This window comes from Heteronotia binoei, chromosome 3 (assembly GCF_032191835.1).
Source record: "Heteronotia binoei isolate CCM8104 ecotype False Entrance Well chromosome 3, APGP_CSIRO_Hbin_v1, whole genome shotgun sequence".
NCBI lineage: Eukaryota > Metazoa > Chordata > Lepidosauria > Squamata > Gekkonidae > Heteronotia > Heteronotia binoei.
The window spans coordinates 98,556,146-98,572,751 of record NC_083225.1 but is presented as its reverse complement, the minus strand read 5'-3'; the positions used below and the strand labels follow the sequence as shown (position 1 = coordinate 98,572,751).

The 16,606-nt window shown below is 37.3% G+C and overlaps 1 protein-coding gene across 1 annotated transcript in view; it reads left to right on the top strand.

Moving 5' to 3' along the window:
* Positions 1-16,606, top strand: part of SIM2 (SIM bHLH transcription factor 2) — a 74,389-nt gene that overhangs the window by 43,578 nt on the left and 14,205 nt on the right. The window contains exons 6-8 of the mRNA XM_060234280.1: positions 1,209-1,408; positions 11,664-11,770; positions 14,041-14,188. Coding sequence (XP_060090263.1) covers positions 1,209-1,408; positions 11,664-11,770; positions 14,041-14,188 — 455 coding nt within the window. The remainder of the gene's footprint in view (positions 1-1,208; positions 1,409-11,663; positions 11,771-14,040; positions 14,189-16,606) is intronic.

The following is a 16,606-nucleotide window of genomic DNA, read 5'->3' as shown; positions in this document are numbered from 1 at the left end:
TCATTTACAGCTGCTGGAATGGTCTTAGGTTAGCCATGGCTATCGCAGGAGTTGTCCTTGAAAGGGCAGCTGCTGTGAGAGCCCTCCCAGCCCCACCCACCTCACAGGGTGTCTGTTGTGTGGGGGAGAAGATAAAGGAGATCTGTAAGCCGCTCTGATTCTCTTGATTCAGGGAGAAGGGCGGGGTATAAATTTGCAGTCTTCTTCTTCAATTATAGGTTGCCACCCCTCTCAGTCTGGTCCTCAGTTATTACAGCTACATCTCTGTTGTTGTCAAATGGCAAATTTCTTGTTTGTGAAGACAGCTGTTATCATTGAGGACTGGAATGACTGATTAGGGAGGGAAGAGGGTTGAAGGGGTAGAGTCTGAGGATGATTACAGTTGCAGTCTGAACAGTAACATGAGAGCAAGCCCCACTGAGATCTGTGGGACTGCTTAGTAAATGTTTATAGGATCAGACTATAATGAACATTTTTTCTTCCTCTTGTGCGCCACTTCCCATACTGAGGTATGCTATATTAATGGTGAGTCTTTACCATAACAAACACAAAACTTTTTATCGTGGTTACATGTATGTATGATTAATGAAACCTTGATAAAGAAACTATCACAGAGACAGCAAATGATATTGTTTCACTTTTGATGGCCTGTTTTGTAGTTTTCTATACTTGTTAAATTGCTTAACATAACTAAGTAGTTTGTGTTATCTCTAATTACAGCTGTTATGAATCATCAACCTACTTATCTATATATAATTCTCAGTTTTGCGCTGTCACAAACCAGCATTTTAACCAGCTGCTGGCGTATTTTTAAACTGTGTATAATAAAAAATCTTGCTGGCTGAGAACTTGCTGCATCTGAAGAAGAGGGCTCAAAGTCACAAAACCTTATGGTATAATAAATTTGTTAATGTTTAGGGTTCCACTGTTTGACAATACTCTTTATGTATATTAAAATTAGTGAGTTAACAAAATAATTATCTGTGAAAAGCCAAAATGTTTGCCATTTAGTGTAAATTAATTTTAATTTACTCTTGTAATACAATATATTGTTTGCTTTGCATTTGTTTACAAATTAATTAGACTTTTATAACTTTAACAGACTTTTCTATTTATAAAAGAAAAACCTTATAAAGAAAATAGCCTTTTTGTCAAGGTGCAGTCCTTCTGGTCTCTCACAGATGTATGCTTTTTTCACTCCATACTAGGTGATCCATTGCAGTGGCTATTTGAAGATAAGACAGTACATGTTGGATATGTCTCTGTACGAGTCCTGTTACCAAATTGTGGGATTGGTTGCTGTTGGGCAATCTTTACCACCTAGTGCAATAACTGAGATAAAACTTCATAGTAACATGTTTATGTTCAGAGCAAGCCTGGACTTAAAATTAATATTCCTAGATTCCAGGTAAGTAAAACAGTATTTTAAAAATTTCTGTCACACCAGTTTATATGTCTAACTACATTAAATTACAACAGCAATTTGGATTATTAAGATATCTGAAGACTAAGTTTTCTGGTAAGCCATGAGGTTTTACAGAAGTATTTACTGATAACAGTAAATCATTACACTTACAACAGGAACATGATGTACAGTAAGCAGGGCTTTTTTTGTAGCAGGAACTCCTTTGCATATTAGGCCACACACCCCTGATGTAGCCAATCATCCTGAAGCTTACAGTAGGCCCTGTAAGAAGACCCCTGTAAGCTCTTGAAGGATTGGCTACAACGGGGTGTGTATAAAAAAAGCCCTGACAGTAAGGTTTAACATCTACAGTGGTCATTATCTTTAAAACCATGATTGTTTTCTGTTGTCCATTCTGCTATTGAACTATTACTGCATTAACCGTAAGTGATACAAGTGCATTGCTGATATGCCTGCATCACTTCCAAATAATATGGGTGTGCTGGGGGCAGGGCCAGATGCCACCCAGAAATTACACTAGTGCATCAGTGGGGGTGAATGCACTGTGGCACTTCTGAATCATGCAGGTGTGCCAGGGCTGGGGCCTGACACCACCTGAACTGGTCCTGTTTGGGCAGGTTTTTGGTTTGGGGGTTTGGTCCAGGGCTGTGCAGTTCCCAAGCCCCAGACCAGGCTTTCCTGGTAATATACACATATACATATATATTTGCTTAGACTAAAATTTTCTATTACAAAGGAGTCAATGCTGAGAATATTTACACAGAAAATTGGTTGTTGTATAGTTAGTAAGATTTGGTTTAGTTTGATTCATGTATCTGTCAAGGCCAGAAAGGAGCTTCGTAGTCCATCCTAAATCATTCTATTATTGGTAGGTTAAAACATAGCCATTTACTAAACCTGTTGAAAATAGGAATAGCACCATATCTGTTGTTACCTGGTTGGAAGAGAACTGGACTGCATCACGGATTTCGTTACACTGGCCAATTCCCAGGTCCCAGCGGGGGTTCTCCCGCTTTCCCAGCCTCCTTCCCACTCCCAGTCAGCTGGCCGCCAGGGGGAAGCCCCATTCCCACAGTCACCATGTGCCTTTCCACCTCCGGAGGCTTCAAACTCCACTTGGAAAGGCTTCCTTTTGGGATGGTGGCTATGAAAGCAGCCCAGTGGCTATGAAAGCAGCCCAGACCCTCCGTTGGTTGCACAATCTTTTAAGAGGTCATTTGCATAGGAAAGGTAAACTTGAACCTTTGGTTGCTCTGTTACTTTGAAGAAGTTGGAAGTTCAGCAACTCGTGATTAGAGATTGTAATCCTCAAGTGGGAGCAGGCCCTCCCCCACTTCAGAGTTGTCAGAAATGGGGGGGGGGGATGTCTGCTGGGCATTTCATTATTCCCTATGGAGATCGATTCCCATAGGGTATAATGGAGAATTTATCTGTGGGTATCAGGGGCTCTGAAGGGGCTATTTTTTGAGGTAGAGGCACCAAATTTTCAGCATAGCATCTGATGACTCTCCTCAAAATGATCTCCAAGTTTCAAAAAGATTGGACTAGGAGGTCCAATTCTATGAGCCCCAAAAGAAGGTGCCCCATCTTTCATTTTTTTCTTTTTTTATAACTCACAATTTTTATTTTTAACAAATCAATACAAAACAACCAACCATTAACATATAAACAAAATGGCATCTACCATTTTACACAAAAATATAAATTATATATTACAAACTAGAAACAAAATAATTCTTACAAAAAAAATACACCACCTAAATTTGAGTGCAGGCAAGGTATAAAGTCAAATACTTAAGACTAGTTGAGGGTTTCTCATTGATGTATGAGAGAAAAGTAAACCATTTTCAACAAAATTGTCAGCTAACAGTGGATTTTTGTATTTTAAAATACTTGAAGACAGTTTATATTGGATCATCAAATCCCAGACTATCTTACCATTGACGAATAGTGGGGCATCTATCAGATTTCCAACATAAAGCTATAATAATTTTGGCTGCTACTAACAATAATGAAAGAAGTTCTAGTTTCAGATTAGAACAGGTTTCTTATGCCAAATATTAAGCAGAACAGATTCTGGTTAAAAAGGGATGTCAAAATCTACTACTTCCCCGGCTACCTTAATTACTGATTTCCAAAATTCCTTAATTTTTGGACAGTTCCACCAGCAATGTTTCAGAGTACCAGTTCCTTCACATCCTTTCCAACAATATGGAGTTGGGGTCAAGTTACTACGGAACAATTTATATGGCGTAAAATACCATCGAGACCATACCTTAAAAGTTTTGTATTCTAATATATGTAGATCTTGATTTAAATAAAGAACTTTTCCATAAGGTTTTCCATTGCTCCTCTGAAAATACTTTTTCACAGTCTTTATGCCATTGGTTCTGTTGTGAGGTACATTGGTCCCAATCTTTCCCATTAAGTAATTGATAAATACAGGAAATTGCACCTCTAACAGAAGAAGATCCAGATTTTAAATGAGATTCAAAGGAATTTGGTGCTCTATTTACACAAGTAAGTGGTATTACCTTGTGTAAAGCATCAAACAGCTGATAGTACTCCATCCAAGGTATTGTTATTTTGTATTTTGCTTCTAGTTGTGGTTTAGTACTAAGTTTACCATTGGTTGTAATATCAATCAGCTGAAAAATGTTTTTGTCTCACCAAACTTTATAGTCACATAATGCTTTACCTGGTTGAAACCACGGTTGTCCAAGAAAAGACATGAAAGGTGATGTTGCCGGTGTTAGAACCTCCCTATATTGGTCCCAAATTTTAAGCGTGTGTTCCAGAAATGGGTTGTCCAAAATTAATTTTGGTCTTTCAAATTTTCCAAGCCAAATACTCTCATATAATGAAACATCTTTTAAGGCAGCCTTTTCTATACTAAGCCAAGAGGTATTGCACTCTGATAGAGCATAAATGAGAATGTATTTTAACTGGGACGCTTAATAATATTTTTCGAGAAGCAGAACTCCTAAGCCTCCAAGCGCTGACGATTTTGAGATTAGAGAAGATGAAATTCTACGATGCCTTGAGTTCCATAAGAAATCTAAAAAGGCATTTTGCCATCTTCTTAAGTCCTGCTTACTGACTGGAATAGACAGATTTTGAAATAAATAAAGAAATTTTGGTAACAAAAAGGATTTTAAAAGATCAACCTTTTCAATGATTGAGAAGTTACATTTTGACCATTCTGCTAATGACCTTTTAACTGAAAGAAGAATAGGGGAGTAATTAGCCTGAAATAAATCCTCAAGGTTCACCGGAATATTGATCCCCAAATATCTCCAAGATTTTTCTACCCATTTATAGGTGAAATTGTTCAATATGTCCTGTTTCAAAGTGTGTCATCACCATAGGGTAGATTTCCGATTTTAAAAAATTAACTTGTGAAACCAGAATATACACTAAATAAATCAATGACTTGTTTTAATATTTGTAATGAATTCAAAGGGTTACTAAGATAGAATAAGGTATCATCAGCAAATGGGCTGACCTTATGAGATTTATCATTCAACAAGATGCCCTCTATTTCTGGGTCTTCCCTAACAGCATGAGCTAAAGGTTCAAGAGAATGCAAATAATATCGGGGACAACGGGCATCTCTGATGAGTACCTCTGCTTAAAGTTAAAGTATCAGAACGAAATTGATTAATTGCAATTTGAGCATTTGGTGAGTCATAAATAGCATAGAACGTACAAAGTTAGGACCAAATTGCATGGAAGTTAAGACAGACTTTAAAAAAGGAATTTCCAATTTGTCAAACGCTTTTTCAGCGTCTAAGGAGAGTATCAAAGAGGGGATGTTATTCTACGGTAATGTATTATATTAAGTGTTCTACGAACGTCAGTTATAGAACGCCCCGGTATGAAACCAGATTGATCATTATTAATATAGTGTGCTATAATTTTATTCAATCTTTCTGCCAGAGTAGTAGAAAATTTTTTAAAATCATGATTCAAAATAGATATTGGACGGTATGAAGAGGGGCTCCGCTTATCCTTCCCTGCCTTATGTAAAACAATAACCCTAGCCTCCTTCCAAGAGCTGGGTAATTTACCAGAAGTCATTATATTGTTACAGGTGTTTCGGAGGTATTCCACAATTTGGTCTTTAAAATGCTTCCAAAATTCTATTGGGAAGCCGTCTTTCCCAACAGCTTTATTGTTTTTTATTTTAGTCAGGGCTGATTTCAGTTCTGTCAAATTAATTGACCTGTCTAAAAAGGAAGAATGGTCCTGTGATAAGACTTTATTAAACTTAATAGATTTCAAATACTCAGCTGTTGCTTTAGGATTAGGGTTAGATGTGGCATACAAGTTCTTGTAAAAATGAAAAAAGGAAGCAGCAATATCCTTTGAGTTGGATACAGTCTGACCAGAAGGTGTTTTAATAGCATGAATCAAAGAGCTTGTTTTCTGACGCGAGACCCTATTTTTCAAAAGTTTGAGAGACCTGGAAGATCTAGTAATATATTTTTGTCTTAAATATATCATTTCTTTTTGAATAGCAGAAGATTCCACTAGCTCTAATTTTTTCCTTTCAATATTTAGTTTTCTGAGTTTTCTTGCCTACAAATTTCATGTGCCTTTTCTCTAATAAAGAGATTTTCGACTGTAGATCAAGTATATTTTGCTATCTTTCTTTTTTACATTTGGAGGCAATAGAGATCAGTTTCCCCCTTAAAACTGCTTTAAAAGCATCCCAGATACAATCCTGGGACACACCACAGTTAGCATTAAAGGAAAAGTATTCTTTAATTTGCTGTTCTATTTCCTCAGAAATTACTGAATTTGTTAGTAGTAGTTTGTTTAGAGTCCATGTAGGCCCTTTGTAGTCTGAATCATGTGAAAATAAGTCACAAGAGACCCATGCATCGTCAGAAATGTTTTGCGACCCAATGGAAGCATTAGAAAAATTGTTCATATAAGATTTTGAAGCAAGTATAAAATCAATCCTAGAATATGTCTCATGTACTGGAGAAAAAAAAGTATATTCTCTGGAGCCGGGATTTAGCGTTTGCCAAACATCTACCATGTTGTAACTATCCATAGTATTTTGAAAAAGTTGGTTTTAATAGAGCACAAGTTGGGTTCCCTTGCTTGTATGTTTTATCGTAAAATGGGTCCGAAATTAAATTAAAATCTCCTCCAATGATTACTTCCCCTTATTTGAATATATAATAATAATAATAATAATAATAATAATAATAATAATAATAATAATAATAATAATAATAATAATAATAATAATAAATTTTATTTATATCCCGCCCTCCCCGCCTAGGCAGGCTCAGGGCGGCTAACAACATTTCAATAAGTTATACAATATAGGGTTTAAAACAATTAGGTTATACAGTAATATAAAATACAATCTAAAACAATATAAGATTATACAATAATTTAAAACAGCTATCTAAAACCAGTTCCAGTTGCCTGGATCATTCCATGGTTTGGACGGCAGTGATCTTCCTGATGTTGTTCTGTTCACTTATGTTATGGCAGGGGTCACTGGATAAATCGTTGATGGATTAAACAGCCATCCTATCAATATGTTTAGATCTTCTAGCGTAGCTTTAATAAAGTTAATCTGGACCAAATTGGGGGCATATATTGCTGCTAGGGTGATTGGGGAACCATTTAGCTCACCTTGCACAGATATTGTCCAGAGGGATCTGCTTTTGTTGTTGGCAATGAAATGGTGTTTTCTTTGAAATTAGTATCGCCTCTTGACTTAGACGTGCCTTTGGCTTGGAATGTTTGAGTGAACCATGAGGATTTCAGAAATTGTGTAAGTTTGGTTTTTTGGTGGGTTTCCTGTAAAAATACAATGTTAGCCCGTTCTTTATAAAGCAAATTATTGATACATCTATGTTTGATTTGGTTATTAAGACCTTTACAGTTCCACGTGATAAGTTTGCACTGCTGAGACATTTATATAAAGTTCCTCAAACCAGAACTTTAGACCAGAGTAAACAATTAAAACCTCAGCCAGACTAAAGCAGAAATAAGTTAAAAATTATACTTTTAGACTACAAAATAAAAGAAAAAAATAATAGAAGTTGAGAACAATTAACACTGAAGCCCCAAAAGGAGCTAAGGTTCCAATCACTTACCACTTTCTCACTTATAGGGAGCTACCAAAATACTCTCCCTAACCTGAAACCTTCCTACAAAACAAGGGAGGGCTATCACACTTCAGTAGGAACAAATCACTCAAAAATCTCTCTTTTTCCTTCCCTCACTGGAATTTTAAAGCAGACTCCCATATACAAAGTTTTGTTTGGTAAAGCTTCCACTCTCTTGCTACAAAAATACATTCAATATGGTAAGTACTGCATCATGTGAGCAATTAAGAGGTAACTATAAGTTTCTAGGCCCTTTAAACAGTATTTTGACTAACTAGTGCATATACAACATTTACTAATTCCTTCACTTAAAGCTATATCTCCCACCTGTTTCCCATCAGTATAAATAAAAAAAGAGAAAAAAAACCCTCTGCCTTGAGCAGTGGTTTTAATTTCATAAGAACAAACAGTGTTTAAATTCATTAACATCACCAAAATACTGAGCTAATTTTTAAATAACATATAACCTACATTTCAAGAGTGCATTAACTGAATGCATAAGCCTTAGAATTCATAACAATCTATTAAGAGCCTAAAATATTACTTAGTACACTCCTTATACCCATATTGATTTAAAACTTTTGCATCCCTAAGGATTGTAGTAAAAAGAAAAAAAACCCATTCCCCTCTAATCCGCCCCCTTCTAAATACTAAGCAAATTTCATTCTAGAATGAATTAACAATATAAAAGCATTCAAGTATTATGATTTAGACTTCATCAACCAGAAATAATCAAAAAAATTTCATTCAACATTTATTATCCAAATTTCATATAACAATTAACAGCTACCTAAAAGTAAAAAAGAACTGTATCAGAAATTCATTGTTCAACCAGATTAATCATATTAGTTATACCAGATCTTTGCGGGGAGGGCGGGGTAGAAATAAAATTTATTATTATTATTATTATTATTATTATTATTATTATTATAAAAGTAGTAATAGGGTTAAAATAACTATATACATCCTAAATTGATTGTTCAAAAATACATTAATTTAGTAGAGTAAAAAAGTGACCTCCGTATAAGAATAAAACTATACCTAAAACTCTTTAAAAACACATATGAATTACAACAGTTAAGACATAAAAAATCATGGTTTAACTCAGTGGTTATTATGAGTGTTTGAACTAATAAAAAATCAGCTGAATTGTCAGTGCAGTTTATGCTTTACAGTCTCTTATTAAACACTTTGCATTACATCCAGACACCTGCTATCCTATAAATGCTTTCAGTCATCAGTTCAGGTTGCTTCAGTAGAGAGTGAGTCCCCTGTTACTGGAAGGAAGGCATGCAAATCTTCTTCTTCACTCTGTGACAGTTTTGAATTTAGATTGTCAAGTAGTAATTTCCCCATCACGATGTCTGACGCTTTAAACAACATGCCTCCTTTGTATACAAGAATATCGGAGACAGGGCTCCACCAAAACCTTATGTTCTCATTGTAGAGCTTAGTGGCAAAAAAATTCAGTTTTTTCCTTTTCTCTAGCGCCTCAGCCGGCAAATCCAGAAGTACTATCACTTTCTGCCCATCAAAACTGAATGAACCTTGTCGCCTGGCCTCCTACAGTATCTTCTATCTTGTCTTGGGATATATGAATTGGGCTAATATATCTCGCGGCCTTCTGTTTTGCGCCATCACCAATGGCCCCAAGCGCATTGCCTTAGCAATGGCAGGAGCCATGCCGCTTTCCTGTGCAAACACCCTGGCAAACCATTTAGATAAGAATGTAGCTGTGTCCGTATTCTCCTCCACGCCTTCCTTAATCCCTCAAAATTTCAAATTTAGAGCCCTCCAGAGATTTTCCAGGGATATTACTCTGGTGTTAAGTAAAGATTCTTTGGCCTTTAGTTGTTTTAATTCTGCTTGCAGAGACAGTGATATTTCGGCTGTACGTTCCGCCATTTTAGCCTTTATTTCTAGATCATTTGCGACTTCATCCACCCGCTTATTGACCAGTGCTAATAAAACTTCTACAGTTTCTTTAAAATAAACATGTATGTCTTCCCTCAGTAAGTTTAAATCTCTCCTGCAGATTGGGGCGTCATCAGAACTAAGTAGCGAATTCTCGGAAGAGTTCTGCCCGGACGCCATGTTAGGGCCTGTAGGAGGAGAGCGACTGGGTTGAGCAGGGGAAGAGCCTGAAGAAAAAAAGTCTCTTACCAATGGTGAGGTCTCTGTACCGGCTTTCACTGTAGATTTAGCTCTGGTTTTTGCCTTGGCTTTCATTTTGAAAGATTTTCCCGTCTGGGACCTGTTTCGGAGTCTGTGATATGGCTGAAGCACCCAGATTTAGCAGGGAAGGCGTAGGAGCTTCACTGAAATGTGTCCGCCATTACTCAGCGATGCCCCGCCCCATCCTTCATTATTTCTAAGGTACGGAAGACATTTAAAAGGCGTGCGGTTCCTCTAAATGTGATGGCCAGAACTCCCTTTGGAGTTCAGTTGTGCTTGTCACAACTTTGCTTATGTCTCCCCCCCTATGTCTCCTGGCTCCACCCCCAAAGTCCCCAGATATTTCTTGAATTGGACTTGGCAACCCTAGATTAAGCAGATTGGGAATAGGAATCTTATTGTCTTTAAGCTGAGTTAGTGTGAGTTAGCTCACAGTTTTTTAGCCTCAAACTCACACATTTTTGTCTAAGTTCAGAAATGATGGCACTAGAGCAAACCAATTTATACAGTAGCCAAATCACTCATTCACAACTTCAATGCCAGCAGCTCACAAAGTAGAATTATTGCTCACAACACAGCTTAGAGGGAGCATTGGTTTGACGGTGTATGATTGGTTCAAGGTCACCATGAACTTCATGGCAAAGTGCCATTAAAGCCTGGACCTCCCCATTCCTAGTCTAGCCAAGGACTTTTTTTAAATAGAAAAAGATCAGCATATTAGACCACATCCCCTAATGTCACCATTGTTTCAGCAGGAACCTATTTGCTTCCAGCAGGAATCTATTTGCATATTAGGCCACACCCTCTAATGCCAAGCCAGCCGGAACTGTGTTCCTGTGTATTCCTGCTCAAAAAAAGCCCTTGTCTAGCTATTGTATCACACTGGATCTCCACTGGCAATCTTGTGTCCAGACAGTATTGAAGAAATTACATTAAGCATCAACACAGAACACGGAACCTAACATTCTCTCCTCCTGAAGGCCTCAACATCCTTTCCGTGTTTGAGTTATATGTATCAGGGTGGACAGTGTCCCATTATTCTGTAATCTCCATCTTAAATTATCTTCTTCCAGTCTTGGAAGACTGCTGTTTGTTTCCCCCATTTCTAAGGCACTCTAATTAGGCTGTCTTAAATTTATAAAGTGATCATAGTCCCCTTTACTTCTGCCACATTCATAAATTTTGAAAAAGGTAAATGGAAACTTGTCAGCAGTAAATAAAGGGCTGTATTTACTGTTTGAGTAGCTCCTTTTTGCACAGGAGGAAGGAAGCAGACAAGACACTAACAGCTTTGAGTAAAAAACTGTGTTCTGAATTGAAGAAACAGGATGAATGCATGAAGACCCAAGCATAAATTTTGTCCCTTGTCTTTATCTCAGGAAAGAACCACCTGGGCCATGGGACCCAATTATTAGCTAGCTGTGGGTTTGGTGAGTACCCAGTGATAACTCAGGAATGTCCCCAGAAGCTCCTAGTGGTTTCCTGGCCTGAAATCCTGCTGTTATAAAGTAACAAAATCCTCTTCCAGAAGTTTTGCCAACGTTGCTGAAAACCTGAGATCCATGGTTCATTTGTGGCTATGAGCAAACAATTAGTCACAGTTAACCATTTAATAGAGACAGCCTACAGAATACCTGTCAGCAAGAATACCTGTCAGCAAGAACTGCTATTGAATCTTGATATAGAAAATCAGTATTATATAGCACTCAATAAATATAAATGCAACATTTTCTTGAAGCATGAATGCCTTAGTGGATTTTGCATACAAAAATGTGTATCAACATGGTTAAAAATATTCTAACAATTTTGAAAAGTTTTCAGCACTCCCATTTAAGGAATTTCTTGCAGCTTATTTTGGCTTGATCTTTGGGACAATTCAGTATTTGTTTAATACAGCAAAATGCTGGCTTATAATTTTTTTTTAGAGTGACTGAACTAACTGGATATGAGCCACAGGATCTGATAGAGAAAACTCTTTACCATCATGTGCATGGATGTGATGCATTTCATTTACGATATGCTCATCATCTTTGTAAGTAAATAGAAAATCAGTAAAATTACTCAGTAGTAATATAGTGATGGCACACTTCATTTTCCCCTTGCATATTCTTTTGCTAGGTAACTGGAATTGGTCAAAAGTTCCCAGTGTGAGTTACATATACAAATAGGGGGAAATGTGCAGTAATAATACATTCAGTTTCATATACATTCATACACAAAGCTGTTCCCCATGTAGGAATTTTGTAATGTTTGAAGCTGCCAAAAAGGGAATTCTGCAAGCAAATTACACTGTAGTACAGTAAAAGAAATCTGAAGGTCAAGAATGCTGCATCATATGCTACTATAGTCCAGATCACCTGCAGACTACAGAACTTCAAAATACACATTTTGTTAATGCTGCTGCTGCAATATTTAATGAAAGATTTCTCAGAAGATTGCAGAGCAACTTGACAAATTTCAGTAATATCAGAAGAAAAAGCAATAAAAATGTCATAATAATTAGTAAAATGTGTAAAATTTATGACCTGTATTTCTGCAGTGTTGTTACCACAACTACTTTATCAATTATCAGCAGCTGTCTTGACTAGCATAAACATTAAAAGATTGGCCATCTGAATAAATGCTGCACAGTGTGATGATTATTATGTATTAACATGGTGTTGAAACCTAGTACGTTTAAATAAGCTAAGAGGAAGCAATAATAAAACTGTTGCCCCGTAAAACCAGTATATTGTGTGAAGAAAGACAGGACAGAAATGGTGTTAATGATTTGGATTTGTTGCAGACTGAAAGCACATGCAGCCTGTGGGATCTAACTGTAGCAGGTGTCTTACATCTGTCTGCATTGCAATTTGGTTGGGTACTGATCCAGTACAAAGAGTGACCAATGAGTGGTGACTTTCCTTATGCCTATGATAGCTTCTAGGCTTACCATACTCCATATTTTTGTAGCATCTAGAGTCAAGGGGATACAAAGTGGAGGCATGGAAATGAAAAGTAATGCACCAAACATTTCATTCATTCTTGCTAGTGCTTATGAGGGTTGCAGTACTAAAGAAGAAAGAGAAGTGAAGTAATGGGCTTGCCCAAATCTGGTGAAATGAACAGCCAAAGTAGAGCCCTGATATAAAGCTTTGTCCACAGTAAGAACAAGATGCCTCAGACACAGAGCAGTTGCCCTTGCAGGTGCAGCAGTATTTGAAAGTGGCAGGCTGCACCACATCAGGAAGGGCGTGTGTGAGAAAACTAAGATGAGGACAGTATCACTGAACTTAAGCAAAAAGAAACTAAGAAAATACCTAAGAAAAAAGTAGGCGCAATAGCTAGAGCTCTAAGTTGAACCCTGAAGAAATAATTCTTAGCATTTCTCAAGAACTGAGTGGGAAAGCACTCCTAACCCCCAGGCATTTTCAGAGAAGCAGCTGTCTCCCTTTGGAGCCTAAGCTACTTCTGCTTTAGCTTCACTTAAATGAGTGCACAGACAACATAAGAGTAACACATGGCTAAATGTTTTAGGGTAACACTACTAATATCTACCAACTCTATTCAACTGATTGCAGTGGATCCCAAGAAGGCCAGCTCCACGCATAAAGCTGTTTTCAGAGGTAGTAATGTTGGGCTGCAGCAGGACATCTTGTTGGTCTCTAAGGTGTTACTGGACTCAAATATAGGAGCTCTGCATGGACTGCCTTGGCAATTAACAAAAAACCTCACACTTTATTCTAGTTTCTCAGTTCTGTTCTCTGACTGTATAATGGTGATGCAAGATCAAAATGACTAAACGGATTTGATAAAAAAAAATAACACTTCCCCTTTCAGAAAGGGGGGGGAGGAGGGATTACAAAAGAATAGAATCAGGGCAACAGCAGCTTCAGGGAAATGGTAGTGTGTGTATACTTCTCTTTCCACTGCCTGTCTAATCCAAATACCCCACTCCCCAAGTCATTTTCTTCTAAATGAGATTTCAAACACAAAGCTTTCCCCAAGAAAAGTAGCCATGTCAGTACTTAACAAGCCTGCATATAACACATACTTCTGACCAAGGAAAATTCTTTTTTAAAAAAAGTTAGGGTTACTACAGTTTTTCAAATGCAAAATTGTGTACATTTATTGAAACATGTCCCTGCTTGGAAAGCTCAATTGTAGTCAAATTGTTTGCCTCTCTCATTTTTACTTTACTTGAAGTTAATTTTGGATCTGATCATTGAATGAGCTTTGTAGAGCAGATGCAGGGTGTAAAGATAATTTTAAAAGATTTAAAACATTTTTGAAAATAAATACATTTAATGTTATGTCTTATAGTGTTGGTGAAAGGACAAGTCACAACCAAGTACTACCGACTGCTGTCTAAGAATGGTGGCTGGGTTTGGGTCCAGAGCTATGCCACCATTGTACACAATAGCCGTTCATCACGACCTCACTGTATAGTGAGTGTCAATTATGTCCTAACGTAAGTCCTTATTTCCTACCACCCTCTGCCAAATTAATTTCACCCACTGTCCTATGCTTATTTGTAGCTAATTTTTCTTCTTGCTTTCCTCTGTTGCGTAAAATAATTTATCTTGCACTGGAATTATGTTTTAATAATATTGTGCCAGAGTGTCTTCAAATATGCCACTTTTCTCCAGAGAAAAATGATATTGCTTTGGTATAACCCACCTGATGTTGGCCTACAGTTTAGTTATGGGCCCAACCATTGAAGATGAATGTCAGAAAATCAATAGTATCCTTACCGGGCTGATATATTTCAGGTTCCTGAAATAGGGAAACCAGTCTCTATTAAACCTTCTAAAGCTTCTATTCCTGCTACCAGAAAAACAACATTAGCTTTAAGTTAAATTTAGTTTTTAAACAGTTGTTGAAAATACGAATATAAAAATGCCCTAGTGACTAAGATTTCTGAAGGCAAAAATTTTAAATTCCATTTTTGATGACAAACATGGCTTTAGGAAGCTGATAAATAGCGGTAGTAGGCAGCATTTTGGTTCTACTTTCTGATGGAATTAAGGTTGTGGGAATAATGCAGGGAGATAACCTATGGCGTCCTTGTAGCTGTTACATTGCCATGCAATGCATTACAATGACATTTTCAGGATTTGGGGGGTTGTCAGGTAAGGTAGCATAGGTCTTTTTATTCTAGAGGAGGCAAGGTATTTAAACCAAGATTCCTCTAATGCTTCTGATCTTCTTGGATAGTTCATAGCAATGAGGATAGTGGCACTGTTGGGTGGATAGGCTCTTTGATAATCTTGGGCCTAACCATGTTGCTTTGGAGCTAGTTGTAGTTCACCAAACCAGTGTTGCAAGCTTGCATCAAATGTACTCACAATTATATTAAGCAGCCAAGATACCTTCACCTCTGAAAAATGAATGACAAAGGGACTGTGCCAGTTGCAAAACAATAAACCAATGATAAGCTGAGAGGATGTTTAATAATTGCCTATGCATAACATTATACTTCAGCCTTTTAGTTCTAATTGAAAGAACTTTCAGTCGTGTTCTATGACAGGCATTGCATTATGCATATCAGGAAGAACACTGACTAAATACAGATGTCAGTTTCTGAAGTGGTAGTTGTGTGTGTGTGTTTTCTCCCCTACAACTGACTTATCTTTATTTTTACTTTGCTTATGCCATAATAAATGTTTACCTGCAGCAGATGCCAGTCATATAGCTCATGGGCCTCATCTGGTCTATGAAGGGCACTCATGCAGTCTGTGAAGCATCCCTGTCCAGGGTGCCAGACTTTCACTACACTGAGGGAGGGCCAACATAGCCAAGGCAGGCAGAGCAGCCATTTAAGTGCTGTTGAGTTGGCTCTTACCACCACCTGATGCTGCTGATAAAGAGACAGTGTATTTATTTATTTATTTATTTATGCATGCTGATTTCTAGTCCGCCCTTTCCCAGGTCGGGCTCAGGGCGGATTACAACATAATAAATAATTAAAATCACATCATAAGACAATTAAATTTAAAACTATTAAAATAAATTAAAACTAAATAAAATAAGGCAGCGTCAGTGTACAGATATGTACATCCTTCACAGATTGGACACAGGATGTGGTCAGTGCAGACAGTCCAATTAGCTGGCATAACATCAAAACGATACTGTGACCAAATTATTATGGAAAATTAACAAATAAAATTTAATTATAATAGCCACCAGTCATAATATGAAAATTATACATATCAATATAGCCCCAACAGGGTATCTAATAAGTTCCAAAATCCTTTGCTAACACCACTTGCACCGGTAACTAGGTCTCCGCAAAAGGGTCTCGGAGGAGATTAAGTGAGTGCACTTTTCAGTGTGGATTTTCAATAATCCCGTGCCTGAAGAAAATAACTTTGAAACAGGCAAAGTAAGCTATCCTTTGATCTATGGATTAAAGGAATGCATATCTTCATTTTGATACTTTTGGAAATCAGCGTGGAAGTTATCAGTGAAAGTGGTGTTAGCAAAGGATTTTGGAATTTATTGGATACCCTATTGGAGCTATATTGATATGTATGGTTTTCATATAATGATTGGTGGCTATTCTAATTAAATTTTGTTTGTTAATTATCTATAGTAATTTGGTCACAGTATCATTTTGATGTTATACACTGTTTCTGTGTGACCACTCTCATGTGCTCATAAAGAGACAGCTGGAGGGGAAGGCTGCTTACTTTCTAGCTTTTGTGAGGTGGACACTAAGTATTAGAAGAATCCTTACCTACCAAAAAGATCAAGGGGGAGTCAAAGCTCTTAGTGTTCCAATTCCCATTCACCACATTCTTTACGTATCCTGGTAGAGGAGAAGGCCAGCAGTAGGTGCCCAGGTATGCGTTTTTTAGAATATTGAGTTCTGGTTCACACATGAATA